This window comes from Chrysemys picta, chromosome 25 (genome assembly GCF_011386835.1).
Source record: "Chrysemys picta bellii isolate R12L10 chromosome 25, ASM1138683v2, whole genome shotgun sequence".
NCBI lineage: Eukaryota > Metazoa > Chordata > Testudines > Emydidae > Chrysemys > Chrysemys picta.
Window position 1 is genome coordinate 5,338,321 of NC_088815.1, and position 25,786 is coordinate 5,364,106.

At 49.7% G+C, this 25,786-nt stretch overlaps 1 protein-coding gene across 1 annotated transcript in view; it reads left to right on the forward strand.

The window, feature by feature from the left end:
- ONECUT3 (one cut homeobox 3) overlaps window positions 1-21,952 on the forward strand; it is a 103,980-nt gene extending 82,028 nt beyond the window's left edge. Inside the window, exon 2 of the mRNA XM_005283842.3 lies at window positions 8,145-21,952. Coding sequence (XP_005283899.1) covers window positions 8,145-8,437 — 293 coding nt within the window. The 3' untranslated portion in view covers window positions 8,438-21,952. The remainder of the gene's footprint in view (window positions 1-8,144) is intronic.
- The last annotated feature ends 3,834 nt before the right edge of the window (window positions 21,953-25,786 follow it).

The following is a 25,786-nucleotide window of genomic DNA, read 5'->3' on the forward strand; positions in this document are numbered from 1 at the left end:
TATCACAGGTAGCAAGAGGCAGTAAATAGTGTCTTTGCTTTCTCCACAACGTTAACAATTCCTATACACGCCAACACCACATTGTTATTGCAGTTGCACTGTCCACACTGGTTTGACCTGCTGCACACCTTTGCCTCTGGCTCGCGATTGTAACATTGTCGAGTGTGAGCACAGGATTGGACAAAAGCGTGTCTTGCAGCGAACGGGGAGGTGGCGGGGGTGAAGGTGGAGGAGGGAATATTGTCGTAGCAAACACATCACTCACGGTTCCGATTGTGCACATCTGCGGGTTTTTTTGTTTGCTTGCTTTGTTTTGGTTTGTTTTTGTTTTTTAAAAATTGGTGTCTGGAAAAAAAGTCAAATTTTCTATAAAAGGTTTCTTTTGTTTGTTTTTTTTGCAAGCATCTGATGGTCATAGGGTAGGTTTTTCCACTACAACATTCATCTGCCGGTTGTTTGACTGAGGTACCTTATGGGACACAGGCTCCACCTGGTACCACGAAGGGTTAAAAGTATCTTTGTTATGTAGGATGTTTGTTTCCACTGAAGAAAGAGCATCTGGATTCAGGGCCATTTGCAAGGGCCAGGAAAATTATTTCGGTTAAGCATTATTACCAGAGAGAAAATGGCTTGAACTGAATATATTTGCTTGGGCAAATCTGTTGTCTCCTGTAAACCATCTGTCCTAACTAGAGCTAAGCAAATATGGTGCACTCAGCCAATCAGGGGACAGAATCCACACCATGGGATTTATATGACCAATCGGGTCTCTCTGACAGAAGCATGGAATGCATACAGAATCTGTTTGGGAGCAGTCCATGGAGCTAAAAAAATGCCTAAAATTCACTGATTAATGAATAAATTTGAGGAAATTACAACCTGCTTGTGTCTATTCCAGGCAAAGGGTTAAATCTTCTGGACAAATGATTTGTGACAAATAATTCACTCAGCTCAAGACCTGCCCAACTTTGGCTGGAAGTGGAGGACCTCAGAAGTTAGCTTGATACTGTTAGTTCAAGGTGCCTGTCATTTAAATAGGATTCGTACATGAACGCGAACTTAGAAAGCAATTCAGAAAAAGAAATGGGGTTTTGCCAGTAATTAGGAGGAACTGAATTGCAATTCAAATGTACTCTCACTATTCCTCATGGGAAAGGCCAGGATTAGAAGCAGCCGCATTGAGGCCTGTCATTTCATTTAAACTGGAAACAAGAAGCACATTTGTAACGGGAAAGGTAATGAACCCCTGGAGCAACTTATCCCGGGTTGTGATGGATTCTCCATCATCTGGAGTCTTTAAATCAAGCCTGGATATATTTTAAAACAATATTCTTGAGCTCAGTCACAAGCTATTGACCTCGAGGCTGGAATGACTGGGTGGCATTCTCTGGTCTGGACTATGCAGTTCACGGTGGTCCCTTCTGGCTTTCAGATCTATGAATTTTGCTCCTGCAATAAGCCACCTGCACAAACCATAGTGCGAAGAGCTGTGCATGCCTGAAATGCACAGTAACGTTTTCAAAAGCAACCAAGTGACTTAGGCACCTAAATCTCATTGACTTTCATTGAAATACGAGACCCTAAGTCACTGCAGAAAAAAAGGGGGTGGGGTTATATTGAGATAGCTCTGGCACTGGTGACAAGGCAGAGGTAGTTTGTACCTTGATGTAGCTCAGAATAACACAGCTCTTTTCTTCCGGAGATCTCAAAGCACCTCATCATTATCCCTCTCATGCCATCTGGCGTGGCTCACAAGCAAGAATACCAACCTCAGGGCAGACTGTTGTGGAGCAGGGCACAAACCCCAAACTGGTTGCACGTTCTATACTTAGATTTCACCAATCACATAACAAGTGTAAACTCCTCCGGCGCTATACAGCCTTACCATGGAGTCACAGACTGTCCCCTTGGGCACTCCAGTCTATCTTGCCACCCAGGCAAGCTTGACTCTGTGATAGTCAAAGATCACGTTACACCAAAGATCACAAAAAAGTCAGGTTACTCCCAGTCCCAAAGGACCAGTCACTTACCCTAGGTCGATTTGCACCTTAGCTCCCACACCAAAGACAATGCTTGTAGCCACGCCTATAGTCAACTAACTAAGGATTCATTAACTAGGAAAAAGAAACGAGCGTTATTTACAAGGTTAAAGCCGGGAAGCAAACACACACGAATGAGTCACAGTCAGTCTATAGTAAGCAGACTCAGAATATCCCTTAGGGTTAACCCAGGCGAAACAGTTGGGGGGCTCCTTGCATGTGCTTAGAAATCCCCACCTCTCAGAGTTCCAGGAAGTTCTCGCTAACAGGCATTTTAGTTCCCTTCCCCCAGCGATCACGCTGTGATGGGATGAGGGCTTGGGCATGTACCCCGTTCAGGTCTGGGGGGGAAGCAATCAGCAAAGTGCCTGTTCCACAATGGCTCGTTTGCATTCACTAGTCCTTCCTGATGGGCAGGAGATAACACCTCCTGTAGGCATCCAGCATTAGGTGAAGTTTGCCCCTGTTTGGTGAGTTACATAATTTCAGACCAAACATTTTACAGTAACAGAACAAGGAGCCAGAACAAACACGTAAGGATTACCTTATAGCATGGGAAATCAAAGCTGTGCATGAGATTAATGCATGCAGTGACTTACAAGCATTTCATAAAGTCTAAACACTATACACCATCTCAGTCCAATACCTATCTTAACAATACTAACACACAGGTGAGACAGACGGGTATCCAGCTATGCATTGTTCAGTGAGGCCTAAAAGCCTTGGCATGAGCTGGCACCTGGTCTGCCAGCATTACAATCCCCATTTTACAGATGGGGAAACTGAGGCTCAGAAAGGGGAAGGGACTTGCCTGATGTCACCCAGCAGGCCAGTGGTAGAATCTGGGATAGAATCAGGGTTCCTGAGTCCCCATCCAGAGCTCTATCCACTAGGTAACCTGGTCTCTCCTATAAATGACTCTAGTTTTTACATATACCCCCACCTAGGGTTGATCTCCGCTAGCCACCACAAGGTTAAAAACTACAGTGTGTGTTTTATATTGAGATAGTGTTTCAAGGTGGCTAGCTAGCTTATTGTGAAAACACTGCTTATTTTTTGCAGAAATAGCTTAGGCACATTTAAAAATATTACCTAGTTAGATGTCTAAATGCAAGTGATCTCGCATGCAAAATGAAAGGCTCTTCTCCAAAATCCATCCCTAAGCCTCTACACATCTTCGGAAAGCGAGCTGGGATCTGAGGGCAGGTCTACCCTGAAAACGTTGCATCGGCGCAGCTGTGGCATGTAAGTGAAGACACTCCTACACCGACGGGAGAGATTTTTCACACCCCAGAGCACCACAGTTATACCAATGTAAGTTTGTAGTGTAGACCTGGCCACAGTTAATTTCAGTTCCCCTTTAAGTCGGCCTTAATACAGAGTAAAATCCCATTGTGATTTTCTACCGCTCTGATCTTTGTGGGTGTAGAACACTCCTCTGCTGATCCCGGGGGGATTTCACACTCACTTTGTACGGGTGTACGTGACCACACACAAGGTGTATAGCCCCACATGTCTGACTTTTCCCTGCACTCTGGATCCCTTTACGTCACAAAGCCTGACACAAGGGAATGCTTGGGACCGGTAGATGGCAGACGGCTTCAGAACGATGTCTTTACATTGGGACTGACCGTATAAAATGAGACCCTCCCTTTCCTGCCCACTAAATATCTCCCCATTTACACATCAACGCTGTTGAGGTCTGATAACATTTCTACTGGACATTAAAAATAGATATATATTGGGGAAATTTGTGAGGACTTTTTATTTTATGTTTCCCCTCTGTTTTCTGACCAAGTACAGAGGTGATCAAAGATGTTTTGAAATTTTATTTGAAATTTTTGGAAATGAGAAATTTTGAAATAAAAAAGAGGCAAAGCTTAAAAAAAATCTTCACAGGTGTCCCCCCCCCCCACACACACACACGCGCGCACCCTTTTTTTTTAAATCCAGCTCACCTGCCAAAGATTCAAATCCTCAGGACTTTATTTATTCATTTTTTGTACTTGCTCAGGCAAAACTACTACTGACGTTAACGGTAGCTTTGTTGCAATGAGCAAAGCGTGAATAAGGACCCTCAGAATTCAGCTCCAGGACAGCTCACTGCTAGGACAAAGGTGATGTGCATCATTAAGTAGAGCTGCCAGGGTTCTGGTGCTCATGACCCCGGCTTACCTGGATTTTGGATGACGTCTCCATAAATACCACAAGCTAGAGGGTAGTTTTTAGAATAGTGTCATGACTACATTTCTGGAGGACCTTGGAACTCTAGAGATCAGATGTTGCTTTCATTTACATGGCTACAATTCTAGAGTAATTCCTTTGTCTCTGTAGGTGTGGCTACACTTAAATATTTAGTCATGTTTTAACACATGTTAAAGAACACAATCGTAAATTCGGGGGTAGACAGGACAGTCTGGACCAAATTCTCCATTGCCGTGTACCTTGTACAGTCTTTTACACCAGTGCAAAGTGACGCTAAAATCAAAATGGGTTTGTTTTACACCCACTATGCGCTGGTGTAAATAACCATACAAGGTACAGAACAATGGCAAATCAAGCCCAGAACGTGCAACCTAGGGCTGAACACAACTAGGAACAAATGTGTGTCATGTCCACACTAGCATTTACAATCATGTTAGTTAGCACATGGGAAAACATGACTAGAAATTCCAGTGTAGACAAACTCTAGTAGAGTTCCCTGACATAAGATCCTCGCCAAAGTATTGAGACCAAGTCCCAGTGTCCTCAGAAGGTGCTATAATAGCGCTCCTGAACTGACCCCATAAAACCATTAAATAACAGGCAAGGAACCTTTACCTTGTGTCATTGGAAATGAAGATAGATTGTGCTCCTCACTGTGAATCATCGGGAAAAGGAGAGGATACTCTTTAAGAGTGTTAAATGGCAGGTGGGCAGAGCAAAGAGGTGAAAATACCAGACCAACCTTGCCAGACCCATGAGAAACGAGTCTGAAATGGCCTTGGAATCCTGGACCCAAAAATGGAGCTTCTTGATTGGCTGTAGGGGATGTCATACCCATGAAACCCAATGAAATGCACCAGTCTAATTTGTATCCTCTGTTCTTCCTTATTTGGTGTTGGTTTTTAAGGGATTTCCATTTCACAACAGCTATAGGACACGGCGGGCTATGCATGCCCATGGGCCCATCTGTCCTCTCAAGCAGTCCAGCTCCCACAGAGTTTTTGAGGCCATAGACTCATAGACTTTAAGGCCAGAAGGACCATCCTGATCATCTAGTCTGACCTCCCACACATTGCTGGCCAGAGAACCTCACCCGCCCGCTCCAGCTCAGATCCTTGCAAGTGGAACCTGTCCTTCTGCTCCAGCTGGCCAAAGCCTGTGAACAAACCACTCCTGATGAGACTCAGATATTTTTGATGTGAGGCTGGCACAGGGGCTGATGGCATCCGGGGGTCTGTTTGCCTAAGAGCTTAAGGCATGAGCAGAGAGCATGCCCATTAGCTGAGCGCCAATATCCCACCAGGGAGATCCTCCAGCTGAGAAGGTGTTGAGTGTGTGTGATGTCGCACTCACCCGGCTGATCCACAAAGGGCAGTTACAGAGAGAGAGCTCGCCATGTGGTAGGGACCTGGGGCCAGATCAGCAGCAGCAGTAGTTGGTCACAGCGCCATTGACTTACAGCTTACGCAAGTTCTGGCTCCCGCGTGGAGCGAGGTGCGTCCCCCCCCAGCTCAGACTCACCTCACTCCTTTGAGCCCCCGCCCTGTCTTCGGCATTTCCGACGAGCTAGCTAAGTAGGCTCCCCGCTCAGTGTGCTGGCTTCTGGGTACCTCGCTCTGCCCGTGCATTGTACAGGAAGGTCGGGCGCCTGACTCAAGGCTGTGTATCCCAGCTGGCAACAGGGCACCTACAAGTCAGGCACTGCAACCCTGAATCTCCGGGTATGTCTACACTTCCAAAAGAGACCCACGGCAGCGAGTCTCAGAGCCTGGGTCTACAGCCTCGGTCTCGCAAGGCTCATGCTACAGCACCGAAAACAGCCGTGTAGACGTCCCCGCTCAGGCTCTCAGACCTGGCGAAGGGGATGGATCCCAAAGCCCGAGCTCCAGCCCACGCGGGAACGTCTGCACGGCTATTTTCAGCGCCATAGCACGAGCCAGAGACCCAGGCTCTGCGACTCGCCGCCACGGGGTTTTGTGTGCAGTGTAGACACGCCGTAAGTCCCACCCGAAGGGCCGTTTTAGACCATGGACATCAGCATAGGAACCTCTCTCAGGGACATGAAAAATCCACACTCCTGAGAGATGCAGCCAGGGCCGGCTTTAGGCCGATTCCCCCGATTCCCTGGAATTGGGCCCTATGCCTAAGAGAGTCCCGCACCTTAGGTGCCTTTTAAATTTTTTTTATTCACCCGGCGGCAGTCCACTCGGGTCTTCGGTGGCACTTCGGCGGCAGGGGGGTCCGCTCCGGGTCTTTGGCAGCATTTTGGCCGCGGGGGCTCCTTCAGTGCCGCGGAAGACCCAGAGCGGACCCCCCACCGCTGAAGTGCCGCCGAAGACCCGGACCACCGCCGGGTATTCAAATCGGGCCCTGCAGGTCCTAAAGCCGGCCCTGGATGCAGCTTTGCCGACCTAACCCCCTGTGTAGACAGGGCTAGGGTGATGGAAGAATTCATCTGTCGACCTAGCTACTGCTTCTCAGGGAGGTGGCTTAACCGCAGGGATGGGAGAACCCCGCCTGTTGCTGTAATGAGTGTCCACACGGCAGCACCAGGGCTGTGCCGCTGTAGCGTTTGAAGTGTAGACACCCCCAGGGTTCCTAAATCACTTGGGCGCTTTGGAAACTCCCAGTCAACTTTAACATATACTGCAGAAAAATGGCAACCTAAAGCCACGCATTTTGCTTCAACAAGGTTTTTTTCCTTTAAAAAACAAAACAAAACATAGCAAAAGCTTTCCCCAAAAGAGCAAAAATTGGGCATTTGTGCCAAGTAAAATCCATATATTTAGTCATTGCCACAGCCCCCATACAGAGTGTTTAATGGGGCTTTATTTATTTATTATTATTATTTATTTTATTATGGAGGTATCACCTGGGAGCCCCAGTCATGTCCCAGGGCCAGGTGCCACACAAACACAAAAAGCGAAAAGATGGTCCCTGTCCAAAGAGCTCACAATCTGCTCAACCCCTGCCCACAACTTCCGTGTGCCGCCCGCAGGGGAACGCACCTCCTGGGGTGACCTATTGCTCAGCGCCGAGACGGGAGCATGGGGGGGATTTTGAACTATGGAACCTGGTTCTGTTGGACAGAAATGTATCAGTGACGTGCTGAGAATGGACTTGAATCCAGCAGGAGAGGGAGCAAAGAGGGTAGCGAAGGCAGTTGGGGAAGCCTAGATTCCCTGGACCGTCGCACAGTCCATTCCACAGAGAGAGGGGAAATGAGGGCAAACTCCGTCACAATCCACTCTGGGAGCTGAATGATCATTGCCTCATTTTGCTTTGAGAACCACTGGTGCGGGCCAGGAAACGTGAGCAGCCGTCACAGAAAGTCCACGTAGAAAATTTCAGCTGTTTTAAGTTGGCATCTGGGCTTAGGGGCAGAGCCACAGGTCTGAGGATCCACTGGTTCACAGGTTTGTTGGTTGTCCAACTGAGGTCAGCAGAGACCAGCAGAAGCCAATGAAGAGCAACAGAAGGTTTCCAATGGGGCCTACTGGAACCTCCGCTCTAGGGCTGTAAACTTGGCAGAGGATTGCATGCTTCCCTGTATTAGCCCCACTCAGGATTTAGGAATTAAGAGGCCCCAAATTGCAAGAGGGTGAGGAGGGCAAAATCAAGCCATGAGTTTCCTCCAATTCCAGCCCTGCTGCCAGAAGGAGATATTGGAGTGACCCATGAGTTGCAAGTTTCCAAGGGCTTCCACGCGGTCACTTGCATGGCATGTCTTAGGCAGGTGGCCCCATCTCAAGAGCCGGAGGCAATAGAGAGGAAGAGAGAGATGGAGAGATGGCAGAGGGGGATGGGCCGAAAGCGAGGGCGGAAGTAGTGAGAAAGGAGCGCAGGGCACCATGGGCCCGCACCCAATTAATGGCTGTGTTCTTTCTTTTGAACATCTAGCCTGCAAACGCAAAGAACAGGAGCAGCAGAAAGACAGGAACCTGCAGCCCAAGAAGCAGCGGCTGGTCTTCACGGACCTGCAGCGCCGCACCCTGATCGCGATCTTCAAGGAGAACAAGCGCCCCTCCAAGGAGATGCAGATGACCATCTCACAGCAGCTGGGCCTGGAGCTCAACACCGTCAGCAACTTCTTCATGAACGCCCGCCGGCGGTGCATGAACCGCTGGCAGGAGGATGCGGGCGCCAACCCTGGGGTTCCCTCATCTTCTACAAGCACTTTCTCCAAAGCATGACGCCCCTCTTCTGTCCCTCCCCGACCCCCAGCCACTCCCTCCTCACGACAAAGCCGACCACATCCCCCCACCCATCCTACAACAAGCCACGCCAACCTTGGCCATCCAGGTGGGTGCTCTTGGGTGCTGCAGGGAAACCACCCCACCAAACCCATCGTGCGGAGATGCTGCGACTTGCCCCCTGGGCCTTGGCTTAGTCCCGTGTCTCGCTGCCACACACGAGTCCTGGAAGAAGCTCGCTTCAAAGGGGAACCATTTGGAACAGGACGGTTTCCTTCCCTTCAGAGCTCTGAGGAATCTCTCCCAATGGAGTGAGTGACCCCCAGGCCCTTGGGGGAGGATGCGGGCTCCTGATTTTTGCAGCAGAGGAGTCTGTGCCCCACCCCCGCCCCCCACGCGCTGCCGCGTTTGCTGGGCTCATCTTTCCATCGCACGTTATTGGCCTTTCCCCTCCCCCTGTAAGATACGAGATTGAGGGGTGAGTTTCAGCCCCGCGCTCTCCACATGTTCAGTCCCTGAGCGTGTGTGTGTGAGGGGGAGATTCGAGGCATTCAGGCCCAGCCTGTCCAAGGCACGTAGCGCTGAGGTCCCTGATTCCCATTGATCTCAGTGACTGATTTCATCGGGAGTTCGGATCCGAGTCCCTTCCCAAAACCCCACGAGGCACCTCTCTGCAGCTGTAGGCACCTGCGTACGTTTAAAAATCCGGCCCGTCGAGCCCAGGGGGCAGGTGCCGGGCACCTGGAGAGAGGATACACTGAGATGTACACTTTAAAGGTAACTGAGCACCCAAGGCTGGGGAGAGGGTCGGTGCTCTGCTCCCTTTAAAGTGTTATTGCTCACAGGGAGAGCAGGGCAGTGTTATCTAGCAGGGAGAGCATGGCGAACGGACAGTAGGACTCCTGGGTTCTAATCCCACTGCCGCTGCCTTGATGTAGGGCCCTTGGGAGAGTCCCCAAACCCTCCATTCACCTCCAACACCTGGGGCGCCAATGGTTCCTCGGGGACCGGAGGCTTAAGGGTGAATGTTTGTGTCAAGAGCTTTCAAGACCCTGAGATGGCCAGCATGAGAGGAGAGCAAAGCATTAGGGTGGTAGTCACAGGTGTTGCTTATTGCACGCGAGCTAGCCCAGTGCAACCGGGAGCTCCCCCTGGGGGGCCGGGCACATCAGGATGAGACCTGTAGGCGGTGAGGAAGAGATCGCCCCCTCTCCCCATTCACTCCATCCACCCCCACCTCGCAGCCAAGAGACCTTACACAGGGAAGATTACTTGATCTTCTGAGGAGTGCCCAAGAGCATCCATCACGGCCACCAGTCATGATGCCAAGTGCACAAAAGAGGTCCCCAAAAAAAGAAAGAAAACCCTCAAGAGGAGATCCTTTTCTCCTAGGATTCCTTCCAAAGAGATTCCACGCCCAAGGAAAAACGTGGAGACGCTAACGTCACAACACTCCCCCAACCCCTGCTCACCTTGCTCCCAAAACAGGGGGACTCGGGAGTCAGCGCCGGAGGCTGCTACGTTGAATTGCACTGTGTCACCTAGAGTTCAAGCAGGTCAAGAAGCACATTTTAGCGACATAAATCGGGTATTAAAATAATCCTTTGAAAAAACCCAAAAGGAAAGACTTCGCCTGAAGGATCTGCTCTTTCCTGGGGACTGGAGCGGTGAGGCCAGTCTGGCTCAGACCATGATCTTCACCTTTATTTCAGTTTTGGTTTATAAGCAAACCCAAACAAAGCTCTGTTTTGACTGCTTTGTGTCTCTCCTCCCCATCCCCAACACATGCACTGTCTCCTCTGCCCCTTCCCTCCCCGTCCCTTTCCTCAGCTCTGTTACCAAAGAAGGAAAATCAAAATCGTCACGGAATCGACATTGGTGCACAGTAGAAAACCAAAAAATATGGATCCATTTGCAATATATATATATATACACACACATCTCATATGTTTTTGTGTGTATATATATATATATACACACATTTATATGTAGCGGGGGAGAAATTGAAAAAAGAAAAATAAACAAAACAGGAATTAAAACCAAAAAACAAACAAACAAACAAAAAGCTCACCTAAAAAAAACCCGGCAACTTGCGAAAGACGACAGATTTTTTTTTGTGCCAATTAACAACCTGCCTTAAAACGAAATCCTAGAGAGATGGTACTAGCTTCAAAATGATTGTTTCCTCTGAGCTCTCAATGGTGACTCGTGCCATATACAAAGCAATCACAAGGGAAGATGATTAAGATCTGCTATCAACCAACTAACCCTCCCTCCCATATGCCTCCATAAAAAACTCCAGTGCCTCCTTGGGGAGAGGAGGAGGCATGGGCGGGGACAAGACAGGGGTGAGGAAAAAGGGGAGGCCGCTCCCCACACTGGGAAATTTTTTTTTAAAAAAGGGACAATATTGAATTGATGCGGGTAAAACAGTACCATCTTTGATCTAGCGTTACGGTTTCGTCTATTCACTTTACTTTGAAAAATGATCTGTTGTGAAACAGCGAGGCACCTTGTTGAAAGACGGGGGAAATATCTAGCTATCTATAGAGATACAGCTATAGACACAAAAACGATAGAAAGAAAGAAAAAAAAGGAAAGAAAGAAATAGATCTACAAAGAAATAAATAACCGATTGGTATTAGAATTGTCCCCATAGGCTATCGGGACGCCTTGTGACAGTCACACCAAAGCAATCATTGGGAAAGGTGAGGTTGGGACAAACCAAACGCGGGGGGAAGTGAGGCTCAGATCGATATGGTTCTGACCAAATCACACGTAACAATTGACTACTAGAAAAGCGTGAGCAAACGCGAGAGCGGGAGGGACGGAAGGCAAAGGCCAGGCGCCACATCACGTTCTGCCAACCAAAAGTGACCAGTCATGGAAAAGCCAACGTCGTTTCCCTCCCCCCTGCCACCGAGACTCCCCTAACGTTGTTTCTTCTTGTCTTGTCGTGAAGCGGTGATGGTGATGGATTCCTGAACCCCATCTAGTAGTATTCAAGGGCTGAGAAGCCAAGAAGGGGCCTTGGTTTGGGAAGTGACAAAAAAAATTGAGTAAAGCAGGCCCCAAGGATGCAAAGACATTTCTAGTGAGAACCCGAGAATAAAGGCTACCTCACTTGAGTTTTCAATTTCTGTGATTTGAATATCACGTCTGATACCAAAGATTTTGTTCCCCTTGTCTGGTCTGTGCTGGAAATGCCACTTTCCCAACTACCTTTGCGACAGGTATATGAGTAAAACCTCCCCCCCTTTTCCTCCAGCCCCGCCCCAGACTCCTGCTCCTTTCCTGAGCCCACCCGTGCAGCCCTTTCCAGCCCCTAGCGAGAAAGAGAGAGAGAACCGGATGGTAGCGTGGTAGACGAGTGCCTTTTTCTTGTAACAAAGGTGTGTGACCTTTTTTTTTTTTGCTTCTTTGCTTTTGTCCTAGAGACTCACTATTACCTCAGCTCTCTAAGCAGATGGATTCTGGCAATTCTTGCAGCCTTTGGGTGTTGGGACAGAAAAATACCCCTCTGCCCTCCCCCCCCCCCCCCCCCCCGTTTCTGCTCCTCATGGGCAGAACCCCCCCCCTTACCTTCCTTTCACCCTGAACCTCCCCCTTACCCAACGCCTACCACTCCCCTACCCCCTCCACCATCAACTCCCCCTCACTTATCCCAGGCCATGACCACCACCCCTTGCGCAGGCCTTGAGTCAAGGGATGAAATGGGAGCTAGATTTGTTTGAGGCCCTCTTGTAGCCTGGCAGATGCCAAAGTGATGTAAGCGTGTTTCACTGTTAAAAATTCCCTTCCTCCTCCTCCTGTGTAGGACCGGGTGGTGCATTCCTTGACCCCTCTCTGCTTTTTGCAGCATGCTTACAGCCCAAGGAGTAGCAGCTACAGAAGTTGGCAGGGTGAGGGTCCCAAATACCAAGGCTAAAGGGAGGGAGAAAGAAAGGAAGGCGGGGGGGGGGAATTCTCTGCTCAGATCCATCCCATCCATGTTTTCACTGGGAGCCTCCATCCCATCCCGGAGGATGCTATACAGGACACACGAACATCCTTCCAGCAGGACGCTTAGCCTTGTGCCTTTAGCTTTCTTTGACCCTCTTTTTTAGAACATGGTCTTGAGCCACGAAATACAGATCCTGAACCCTAGTTTGTGGGCATGCGGGTCAGGAGATCCCACCCAGGGTATCCTCCAGTCCATGGCTCCGCGTGTCTGATAGGAACAATCGAAGCAAAGTGGCACCAAACCTGGGAGGAGCGGAAGGGAATTTGAGAATGAGCCCACCCTTGCATGGGGGCTGGGCAAGGCAATTCCGCCCCTCGCCAGCCTGCCCTTGTTCCTCATATAGCGCCATGCCCCCGGGCTGGTTGTCATCAGCCGGTCTCAAACCGAAGATCTCCGGGTCGAAGCACATGAGCCTCTCCTGCCTGAGCTAAGCGACCCAGCCACCACTAGAGGGGGACAGAGATACTCACTTGTGACCTCACTGGAAACTCCAAGTGTACAAAATGACGCGCGCACTATACAGGCAAGCGCTGAAGCGAGGAGGAGAATTTTACCCTAATATTTCTTAGCTCTGTAGAAGAGCCACAACAACAACACCCTCTCCTGGCCTTACCGCCTGCCTCTTAAAGTGGCAGCGCCTCCAGACCCAAAAAAATAAAAAAAATCACAGCCCAGATTTGCAAAGGGGCCTCAGTCATTTGGGTATGTTATCCTTTTGGGGGAGATGATCGGGCCAGACCCTGATCCCTGGTGTGTTATGCAAGAGGTCAGACTAGATAATGGTGCCGTCTGGGCTAAAAATCTAGGAGTCAACTAATGACACCAGCATAAATCCAGAGTAATTCTCCACTCACTTTAGGTTTTACACCAGGGTCAGCGAGATCAGAAGCCGGTTCTTAGACTTCAGTTGAGGTATTACTCACCAATGTACTAGATGGGGCATAAAGGCATGTGGGGCTTGATTTTGTTCCCATGCACACCATTGGAAATCAGGAGCAACTCCACTGGAGACACTGGTGTACACGGGAGTAGAATCAGTTCCAGAGTGTGCATCCGCCAGGGGGAACAATGAGCATTTGCACAAGTTCAATATTCCCTGGAAGATCTGCAGCACAAACTGGTTACTATTTGCATGGGGCCAGACTAGATCAGAAGCAAAACCTAGATAGGGATCGAGAAGATGGCTTTTAAACATGGTCCTGCTAACTCTGTCTGGTTCAGCTGGGGCCAGGTCTCCAAACCTCAGTTCTTAGCCTAGTGAAGAAGAGGCAAAGATCAAGGCTGAGATATTACTAGAGCAGCCTCACAGATTTAGATGCCCGTTCCCATTGACAGTAATGGCCGCTTTGAAAACAAACAGTCCAAAGCGAATTTTCCCCTTGACCCTCCCAAGGAAAAATGCAACAGGAAGCCCTCAAAATAGGCAGGTTGGGTGATCAGCCTTGTTAAGCCACCCACACCCGATACTTCCCCTACATCCCCCCCACACACACACACCCCCTACAAATCCTTCCCCTGGCCCTACCCATCCCAGACCCCCGCCCCCCACCAGCCTTCTGCCCAATACCCACATGGCTTTTGATACCAAAGACATTTTTCCATGCACGGGAAAGCCCTTTTTAGGCCCAGCACAGACCTTACAAGCCTTTGACAATGTTCTCTGAAATACCTCAAAATATTTAATGTATAGTTTATGTGATAAAAAAAAAATTACTTAGCTAGTTTTTGGAATTTGTGACTTGAAGCTTTATACTGTTAAATTATAATTTTGCAGAAGACGGCATGTTCTTATTTCTTTGACGCGTTCAATGGGAGACATATTGAATGTTAAGGAAACGAAAGCTGGTTAGTTTCACGATATAAAAAGAGAGAGAGAGAGAGAGAAAGAGAGAGAGAAAGATTTTAAAAAAGGACCCGTGGAGTTTACAGATTTCATATTTAAACAAGTCCTTTTAAAAAAAAGAAAAATGAATACTGATGAGGACGATACCTTTGCGTTGGGATGTGTTACTTTTCTCTGAGTCATGTCTTATGAGAGTATTTATTATATGTGTTCTGTGTTCTAATGTAATTTAAGAAGAAAAAAAGACAAAAAAAAAGACAAGATGGAAATTTGATTTATGCATGAAAAATATACTCTTTCTTGAAGTAATGTAATAATTATTCGGGGGGGGGGGAGGGGAAGGGTACAATGTGCATTTTGTCCACCAGGTTTCATTTGACTCGGACTTCTCTGCATGGATCATGTTTTTCAAAATCATGTGCTCATGGGAGACGATTATTTCTTTAGTTTTCTTCTTCTTCTCTTCCTTTCCTTTGTATATAATTGTGTTGTAACAACACCGGGGAGCTTAGAAGAAGCCCCTCCCCCACAGTGAGGGGTTGGGGGGGAAATGCTGATCGAGGCTAGGGTTTGGATCGAGTCACATGGCAGATCCTAGTGTCCAGCAAACAGGGTAAGAGTGTCTGGGGCACAAGGCCTATCACATCCATGAGTGACCATCGTGGCAGTCCAACCCATCTGACCTCCCCACCCCTCCAAAAAAAAAAAAAAAACAACCTCTGAAAAACCCCCACATTTCTCAAAGTTTTTCCTTGTAATCTTGAGTCACCTTGTTTTGTTTTAAGCAGATCTGTTGGCTCACTTAGTAGCAAATCACAAGTGTCTTTGCGCAGAAGAGAGAGAGAGAGACAATCAATCACGGTGACCCCTGGAGTTTGAGCAGCAAGGCCCCTGCGCTCACTGAGACAAGGGAAACAGCCCAGCCTGGGCCCAAACCAATGAACACACCAGCAAACGGCATCCCCTTTGTTTTAGCCACTTAGGCTCCGGTGCCAGGATCTAACCAGGCCAGGAAGACAACTGGGCTGAGATGTTTCAAAGCAACTGAAGTGATTTGGTTGCTCAGATCCCATTAATTCCAAATCCCTTGGCAGCTTTAGAAACAAAGGGGAAAAGAGGCTCCCCCAGTGCTGCGGGCTTGGAAAGCATGTCGATGCCTGGCCATGCACAGTTCTGCTTTCATGCTCCAGGATGGACGAAAGAGCCAGTTTTAGTCTGTTTCGACAGGCTCGGTACTTCTGTGGCCCCACGTCCCGCACGCTCAGAGCGCCTGACACACTTTAATGCATATATCCCTGTGATAGGCAGGGGCAGATGGGGAACCTAAGACACGGAGACTTGCCCAAATTCACACAGGAAGGGCCTGAACCTGGGACCGCTAAGCTGTAGTTTCACACCCTCCTCCCTCGCTACCCCGCTGTAGTCTACCGAGGCTCCTATCCCGTGCCTGTTATATGGGGGGGTGCGTACACCCATGCTTAAATTGCTGTCTCTTCATTACTCATACACACCAGGAATCACAACAGGGAGAGCTGGGTGGTTGTCTCTTTGTTCTGTTAAATCTCATTATAATTGTCGCTGTTTAAACCGACGGCTCGTTTTTGCCCTTAACTCAGGGTGAAATTCACACCCCTGTGCCAGCATATGACCCAGGGAATACGTAACTCCCTGGGAGGGATAACCCGGGTCAGTTTCCCTTGCATTAGACCCTGCCACTGCTGTTCTCTTTGGGTGTTCAGCACAGCACGTAAGCTTGACTTTAAGCAGGTGGGTCGTTGCATCAAAGTTACAGCCGAACGCCTGCTTTGATGGATCGGGTCCGACAACACTTGACAGTGGACTGGGCCGTGGTGGGGCCCCACCCACTGCAGGGGGAGCTGAGGGAGATGCTTGGCTTGCCCAGTCCTGCTGGCCAGGGGAAGTTTTAAAAGGCTTAGGGAGAACCCACTTCCTATTCCATCCATGGGGCAAAATATAACCAGCTCACCGTCCCCGAAATGTGCGCAGTGCAGCCTTCCCCATCCTGGTCTGTCCACCCGGCCCCACCTGTCCAAAGATGGGGGTGGAGGGTAGGAATATCCCGGGGGGAGCATGAAACGACGAGGAAATAGCCACACCTGGAGGGGGGGGAGAGTATAAACTACCTCTTTCTGCTTCTCAAACGCTACAAGAGCCAATGCCTTAAATGACTATTCCCCACCCTCGGCAGGCCCCTCTTCACCCCCACCCCTGAAGACGGTCCCCTCTGCCCTGAGCTCCTCTGAGCTAGATCTTAGCTTCTCTGCTCCCCACTGCGGCAGGCAACGTATACCTCCTGCCCGGACTGGAGCCTATTTGCAGCCAGTTCTTAACAGTGCCCCCTATAGGCAGCACGAGACAGCATCTCCGCCACCCGCACTCTCCTTGACCCTGCTGCCTTCTCTCGGCTTGTACCAGGCCCAGTGGGTTATGCAGTCCGCAGCCCCGACTTCTAGGGGTAGCGATGGCCTCCGGCCTGGGCAGGCTGGCCAGCCACACTGGTTGGGGCTGCCAATGGATTCTCAGCCTGGCTCTCCGGTCTTTTCAACGCCAATTGCTTTTCCTCCCAGCAGCCCCACTCACTGGAGTAACTCTCCGTTCGCTGCAGCGGGGTTGCTCCGGATTTAGGCACCTTGGGATTCGCTATCCCCAGTCCCCCCGGCTGTGCAAGGAGCCTGGTCTGTATCGCTAGCGCACATGGCAGGGGGAGGCAGTTCCCTGGCCCACACGGGGTTAATTAGGCTCGCTGAATTCCTTCAGACGGGGACTCCCTTGAACAACCCCAGCCCATCAAGCAAAGCCCCGCCGGCCTTGATGCAGCCTGGAGGAGCCAGGATCGGTGCCTACTGGGTTTGCCTTTCTGGCAATTTGCCTAGCCAAATCCACAGAGCTGGCACTGGATTGCAGCATGAGAGGCTGGCCTGGCCCCCCCAGATCTTGGGCTCTTTAAGTGGGGGGGCACTCAAAGTATTTTTCTTCCAGCAGCCCCTCCCTCACCTGGGAAATAAATGGGATTGTCAGCATCACCTCCCTGCCCCCTCTTCCCTCCCCTAATGCCCCCCAGAGATCCCCACATTCCTCCCCCCCCACCCGCACCAGCACCTTCTCCACACACAGGGCTTTCCCCCTAGATCTCATTACCACTTCAGTCCACGTTTCCCTCCGCAGGATGTCCTCACCTACAGTGCAGACAAGGAGTCGTCTCCGAGGTCACGGAGATGCCAGCTGCTGGGCAGGAGAAGGGCAGGAATCTTGTGCTTGGGACACTCACGGCGCCATCCATCCTTCCTGGAGCAGGGGAGCTTCTCTGGCATGGCCTAAACTCGGGTCCCTTTGGCATCTTAGTCCAAGCTCACAGCACTTCCGTGGGGTTAACGGGCCTCCCACATCTGAGAGCTTGTTTCCACAGCCCGGCACCGAGCAAGCGGCCCCAACAAAGCGGAGTGACGGGCGCAAGGGGGGATTTCGCAGACGTTCTCAGCAGCGTCGCCTTCATTCTGCTCCCATCCGAGTCGACGGCCTTGACTCGGGTGGGCGCTGGGGGAGGCTAACGCCGAACAGGTCGGCAAATCTGGCCTCCGTCTCTCTCCCCTCTTGCAGCAAGTGTTCCTGGCTTTGCCTGGGGGAGGAGAGGCTGAGTCACAGAAGGGAAACCAACCCCGGCACCAGTGCCCCGCTGTCTCCCACAGGGTTCCCCTTGGCGCTGCCGGCTGCCCAGACAGTCACCAAAATGGCTTGAGGAACAACCTTTCATGATACCAAAGATTTTTCCGTACAGGTAACGACCGACAATCCTAGCTGTGTCCTAAGGACAATTCTCGCAACCAGGGGTGTCCCTGAAGAACATTTTCGTACTGTGGGAAGCAGACGCACGCTCTGGACCCTGTGGGGCAGCCCTGGGAAGTGCAACGGCCGGTGACTAGCATTTGATTGTTCCTGGAGGTGGAATTCTGCTGCTGACCAACCTGTGGCTTCCCGTTGCTCAGACACGATCCCTCCTTCCCAGATAGTTGTAGACAGGATTACAAGCCGAGGGTGCAATGCAGCAAGGGGCGCTAGTGATTTCTAAACCTGCCACTGGTCCTGGGTTGGGAGCCAGGAGACTTGGGGGTCTGTTCCTGGCTCTCCCCACTGACCTCTGGGCAAGTCATTTCCCTGCTCCACTCCCCAGTGCCCCACTGTAAAATGGGGCTAATGTGTGCAATGCTTTGCGATCTAGGGATGAAAAGTGCTCAATGTGGGGGGGGGGAGCCAAGTGTTACTGGGTCTGGGCTCCCCATCCAGACCCTCGGAGAGCAAACAGCTGGTGCAACATGCTAGAACAATCCCCATATACCTGGAGGATGGGTGGAATGTGGCATTCTAGGGGTGAAATTCTGGCCCCACTAAAACTCAAGCCACTGATTGCAATGGGAAAGGGGGACAGAATTTTACCCTATGCAGCTCTCTAATTCAGTGTCTGGGAGCACTCGTCCCTCAGCTGGAATTGAGTGGGGTTTGCTTTTGATCAGCTAATCCCTAACTTCCAAAATTGCAAGGATTGTCCCCTTCTGGTCCAACCTGCCCACGCTAGGTGTCTATGTAAGAGTTTCTAGTCTGCTTTGATTTGGGCCAACTTTTGCAGCGAAAAGGTTTTTAGTAGAAAAATGGGGTCTTGTCCGAAACTTTTTGTATGTGTGTGGGAACGTGTCATCTGTGACATTATTAAAAATGTGCAATGAAACATTTTGAAAGGAAAGTCAATTTTTTTTTTAATTTTCAAAATTGTTCATTTCAAAATGGCGAGGGGAAAAAATCCCATTTTCTTAGGGTTTTTTTTTCCTTCTCTCCGCTCTGTAACAGTGGGGAGTGGGGAAAAGTTAGGGAGGGGAATGCAAAAATGTGAAATGAAATTTTTTAAAAGGAAACAAAATATGTCATTTTCTTAAAAACGAAAAAGTGAAAACTGCCAAACAAAGTAACACCTGTTTTCTTTTGAAAAGGTTCTTTTAAAGAAGTGGCCAGCACAAATCCTGCTGTGCCGACTGTAAAAATCAAAATGTATAAGTTCCCCTAGGTCATCCCATTCAATTCTGCCCATGTCATGCCCGTCTGACAACTGTTTTGTGACCATGAGTTTGTTAGTTCTCAGTCCAGTTCCCTATGAGAAGAAACTCCCCAGCTGAAAGGCAGGGGTACTTGAGGGGTTCTCAAGTCAAGCAATGGGGGAAATGGGACTACGAATGTGCTTAAAGTTAAGCTGAAGCGGGACCAAAAAGTGTGACCGCGCTTGGTACCCCAGGCCCCAATTCAGCAGAGCATTTGAGTCCCAGTCTGGTCGCCGGGATCTGGCCCACAGAGAGGAGCTCTGAGCCTTTGTAGGGCCCCAGGAAGTGGGGAAATGAGTCAAAGACACTTCTGGAGACCCCCCAAGTCCAGCAGAGAGTCAAACGCGCGTCTCCAGCAGAGCAGGGAATCCTGGCACTTGGTGAGCATGTTTGAATCTCCCCAGCGATCCAGCAAGAAAGCCCTGGTGCCTTCCCAGATGACGCAACATTCCCCATCCCTTGTGTCTGTCGTTTTGCTTGTGGTTCCTGGACCTGGCACACGTGTTGCTGAGGGGGGTGCGGCTCAAAAGCTTTGGGGCTCTGGCTTTTGGCTGATGGTTCTTGTAAGGGGCTTGGCCTACACCCTCGCCCATGTAGCTGTTTGCTCTCGGTAGGTCTTGGGCGGTACCCGCTGATGCTGGCATCCCATTGGAATGGCAGCTACCCTGAGAATTAGACACAGGGTTGCCGGTCAAATTCCAGAGCAGCACTTCTCAGCCACGGAATTCAGGCCATCGGTAGAGGGTGCAGAGCAGGGAACCCAGGCAGGAAATGAAAACTAGGAATCATTTTCACTTCAGAGCCTGCAAAAGCAGGGGAAACTGCCCCTGGATGTGCGGGGTGGAAGCATGGACTCTTTTTTGGGCATTCATTCTCAGGCACATTGCTTCACCATGCCGTGCCTCGGTTTCCCCCACCTACGAAATGGGGATAGTGATCATTCCTCTGCCCGACGGTGAGAGTGAGGCTTAATTCATCAGCGTTTCTAAAGCACTTTGGCCCAGATCCACCAAGGTATTTAGGTTCCTAACGTCCACTGATTTCAGGAACCTGGATAACATCGAGGGGCTGGACCTCTGAGCGTCTCCTAAGGTGCTATAGGAGGGCAGTTCCAATTGTCATTTCCCAATGAGTTGCTTCTGTTGAGAGCTGCTTAGAAAACCTAGCAGCCAAGGAGAGCCCCCCAAGCTACCCCACCCCCATGGCTTGAATGCCAATACGCATCCAGTGGTTTGACTTGGGTGATCACCCTTGGTCCGTAGAGCTGAGGGGCGGGGCTATAGCAGAGGAGGCTTGAATGTGTTTTCTGTGCAGGGGCGAGTGGGAGACTATCTCCAGCTCTGTCCATTTCCAGCAATCAAGAAACTTTCAGTCGTCAATCACAGGCCTGTTCCTGATGCCCCTATGCCAGCCTGGGTAAGGAGGGCAGTGTCCGGCTCCCAACTGCATCTCAGGAAAGCAACGCAAAATGTTTAGAGGTTACAGGCCTGATTGCCCCCGGTTTAAAACCTGCGTGACTCCAGTGATTTCAGGGAAGGCCTGGTCCCAAACTGTTGACTTTAATGGGCTTTGCATCATCCTCCCCACCTACCCACCATTTACACGCATGTAACGTCTCATCCGCCTGCAAAGCTGCCACAGTGATTTTAAACCGGTTTAGTGAAACCGATGCAAACCGCGGTGTGAACCCCCTGAGACTGCTTGACGCTCGGTTTGGTTTGCTTCAGGAAATGTATCGGCTCAACCAGCCCAAGTTGGACCAGACTGTTTGGCCACGCAGCGGTTGACACTGGTTAACTCAATCGGTTTTTACAAATTACAGTCCTGTGTTCTGGCTTTGGAATCATGAATCTAGGAGTCATTTCCCTTGTCTCAGGGGACAGTTACCCCAAGAAGGCTCTGAGAGCCAGGATCGGTTCTGGATTCACAAGGCCTGGTGTGGAATCCGATTCCTCTTACCTCTGTCTTTCTTTCTTTGGGGTTTGTTTGGTTTTTTTTAAATCAATAAAAATAAAAAATTGTTCCTTTTTTTCTGAAATTTAAAAATAAATAAATAAATAAAAGTTGGCCAGAAATCATCCCGAGAACAACCAAAATGGACTATCCCAAACACCTCGAAAAACAATCACTTGTCTTTTTTCTATAGCAATAGGTGATGCTCACCCTGGTACTGCATGAACTTTTGGGGGGGGGGGGCGGGAAGGGATTGCATCTCTTTAATTTTGAAATGGCTTTTTCATTTAATTGAATTGATTTATTTTGCTACTGTGTCACTGGTAATCTCATGGGATCGGGTCTATTCTACAGCGAAATGCAATTGGTACTCCTCTGTGTCTTGCAATTTTGTTTGTTTAAGCTATTTACAAAGGTTAAAAAAATAAAAATAAAAAGAGTCGTATGTGTTAGGCACTTTATCCAAACTGTGCTGTGTAATCTGGAGTTGGGGGGCTGGGCTTCTTCGGTGAGTCACGCAGGGGGAGGTTACCGGGTATTCTTAACTCCAGCCTGTTGGCAGATTTTAAAAGGAAAAAAAAAATCTCTATTTGTTCATCTTCTGCTGTTCATGACTGTGTTGTAAGTTTCTGCAGCTTTCTGTTTCTTCAATAAATTATTTTCTAGTCATTCACCCTGGAGCATGTATGTCAGACAATAGCACGGTTTTACTCGGCCTTTGGGGAGCGCTGTGGGATCTTGTGTACGATTTAATTTTCCTCTGTCTGGTTGAAAAAGGAGGCTTAAAAATCATGGGCCAGATCTTCAGCGGCTGTAACTGGCTCAATACCATAGACTTTTATGGTTCCCTCAGGATCTGCCTAGTGTGTATGTGTTACCACTACCCTCTCCGCTGGATGGGGTCAGAGCCACTAATCTGTGTATATTAAATTCTGTAGTGCTAACAGATACCCCCTTTCTTTGCTCAAATGCTTGGGATTGGGTGGATCTGATTTTGTCCCTGTTGCCACGGCATGCTGTGATAAAGGGAAGGTCTTGGTCCATGTGGGTGGGAAGATGAAAGAGAAACCGACTAGAATCAGAAATGAAACTGACTCATCGGGTTTCAGGATCCAAGTGGAAGGAATAATCCAGATATTTTTCACCACACACGTAAACCCCTATCTCAAAATAGCCTTCCCTGTGCAGCAAAAAGCACCCGGATTATTCATTTCTCTTGGGTGATGAAACCAGATGAGTCCATTTCTCTTTTGATTCTAGTCAGTTTCCCATGCAGGTGAACCACAAGGGAAGTAAAGGGGGCAATTGATGCTTTGATTTGGGGCCAGAGGTTCAAAGAGATTTAGGTGCCTTGGGGGTTTTTCAAAAGTGCTGAAGTAGGCTAAGCACCTAAATCTCATTGATTTCAATAGACGTTAGGCCTCTAAATATGTGTGAGTAGGGGGACCAGATGTCCTGATTTTATAGAGACAGTCCCCATTTTTGGGTCTTTTTCTTATATAGGCTCCTATTACCCCCCACTCCCTGTCCCGATTTTTCACACTTGCTGTCCGGTCACCCTACTTGTGAGGAACAGGGTCTTAAATATCTTGCAAATCTGGTCAGTGCTCTAAATTTCCAGTGCGAACCCATGAGCCGTGAGGTTTGGTTTGCATACGCTGCAGGGGGATGCTTACCGGGAATTGTATTTAACAAGCCAGTGAAAACATTTGATCAGGTTTGTATAATTGTTTAAAATAAACATTTACGGGCTCAGGCTTTTGGCTTTCCAATGGCCAGAAGCTGAAACTCGACAAATTCAAGCCAGAAAGAAGCTGCAATGGTTTTGAAGAGACAGGGTTATTAACCAGTCAAAGAGAACAGGGGATGGGGTGAATCTTTAAGGAGCACAAGCGAGGACACAAAAAAGATGGCAGCTTCCTCTGGGCTCCAGCTGACTCACAGGAACTGGGGCCATCTACTGGGCTAGCTGGTGGATCTCCCATTCAGGACCAGCACAGCTCAGTTTGGGAGATCTACCAGAACCATGGCTCAGGGGGGATGCTTAAAGCTGGGGCAGTTAACACCCACTCTTCAGGTAAGTGCTCCTCTTATTATGGACCCAGAGTTGCCTTTGTTGCCCGTAAACCAAGTGATGTCTTGCTGATCACTGACCTCAGAAATGTAACTGGCGCTGCAGAATTCCTGAGGTCTCAACGAGGCAAATCTGGAGTTATTCCAGCCTCCCTCGCCCCAACCTAGGCTCTTTTATTTCAGTCCCTTCCATTTGGGAGATGTCCCACCCTTAAAAAAATCCCCGTGGGCCGTAAGAATCCATCTAGTCCAGTAGCCTTTCCCCCAGAGCTGCCAGTTCCAGGAAGACACCCTGCCGAAGCAGCCGTGGGATAACTTGCTCCCTAGAGAAAATCCCTTCTGGCTCTGTAAGAGAGGGCAGCTGATGCCCTGAAGCATCTGGGTTTATCTTCCTTCCAAAGTTCTCGTTTATGTTTGAATAGTTCCTCTTCCACCTCTGGACGTTCCCGTGCGACTTAGAAACGTCCGAGTCTTTGCTGCCCCCTGAGAGATCCCCTGGCCTTCCCCTTTGGCTTGGAAGGGGCCGTAAAAGTAACCACAAGAGTCACAATTTAAGCCCCATCCCAGGGGCATTTTGCTTTAAGTACAAGGAGTCAAATTTGCCTGGATTTTTACATATACCCCCCCCAAAGGCGCAGAGCCCCATTGCAGCCCAGCTCCCCCCCCCCCTCCCAAAATGAGGAGCTGCAGAATGTAACCTTTGCCCCCACGGAGCTGTTCACAAGAATAGAGGATGTAATCCAGACTAACCCAGGATGGCTCTTTGCCCCCTCTAGTGGTTAGCGCAGGTAAAGAGATTTTGGAGTTTGCTGCTGTGCATATGCCAATGGGCTTGGCCTTCGCTGAGGCACTAGAGGGGGATTCAGAGATTGCAGGTTCAATCCCCGCCCGTGACCCTTCCAGCGGCATTGCCAATCCAAAGGGGATTTTTTATTGTGGCTGTTGGACACAGATCCTATGGTGCTTTCTAGCTCCCAGTTTTAGTACCATCATCTGGATTTTTGAGGGTCGACATACACTGCATCCCCCTAAGTCCTGGTTTGGACCCCAGGCACAGAATGACCTGGCAACTACACAACGGGAGCTAGGTTTGGAAGAACTCGGAGTTTGGGGTTATTTGAATCAGGAACTTTGGATCCAAACACTCAAACGGAGCCAGATTTACTGTATGTCCTTCAACTGTTTTTAACGTGGGGAATGTTCATTGCCTTATCAGCCCCCCCGCCCCACTGAGAAGCAGCAGACCCAGGATATGGATTGTGGATACAGGATGGGTATTTGGGGTACCATCTGACCGGGAAGCGTCTCATGTTGTTTCCAGCTCAGCTCTGCAAAGCCGAGAGGTTACAGGAGGTTGGTCCCTGATGGGGAGGAAGCTTTGGTTGAATTTACCCTCTCTCCGCCGCGGTGTGTTCCTGGTTGTCCCCCAAAGAACACGTTTTACTTCTCACACGAGGGCGCGCCCGTTTCACTGCATACAGATTCCAAAACGCTGTTAAACGCTGAGCCCAGGGCAGCCCGAGCCCTGCAGTTCGTTTGCTGCTGAACGACTCCTGATCAGCTTGCAGCAAACCAAAAGCCATAGCCTGGAAAATGCAGCTGATGCGAGTGTAGATGAAACCACGCCAGGAGAGCGCGTCGCTGTCTCACGGCCTAGCGGCTGGTCCACACAATTGGTTAAAGAGATTGCTGCAGGTAGGGGTAGGATGTGTGGGGGGACTCACTGCGCTGTATTCCCTGGCCAGCAGGGCCAGCTCCGGGCACTAGCAAAGGAAGCAGGTGCTTGGGGCGGCCAATGGAAAGGGGCGGCACATCCGGGTGTTCGGCGGCGGGTCCCTCACTCCCTCTCAGAGGGAAGGACCCGCCACCGGTAGAGCTGCTGCCGAAGTGCCGCCGATCGCGGCTTTATCTTTTTTTTTTTTCTTTTTTATTCCCACTTTGGGCAGCAAAAAAGCTGGAACTGACCCTGCTGGCCAGCGCACACGGTGTCACTGACCTGCAGGTATCAATCGGCACTTGATTAGCCCCTCCTGCCCTGGTGCAAGATGGAGGCAGGGAAGATGTTGTCTAAAAGGAGGGGTCGCTGAGTTGCTTCTCCCAGGGTGCCGTTTATAGACCAAGCACAGCTCGGGGCTCTGCTTACAGAATGAGCACAACTACTGTAATCTGACCTGAATAAAAAGTTTCCATGTTTCTAGGGTGCCGGCTAAGCAGGCTTTTGAAGATAAGGGTGTTGTGTAGGTGTTTAACACACACACACACACACACACACACACACACACACACACACCCTTTCCGCTCCTTGTGCCCACTGGTAAAAATCAAACCCTCCATTTCATTTGAGTGGAACCCCAGGAATCGCAAGACAAAGA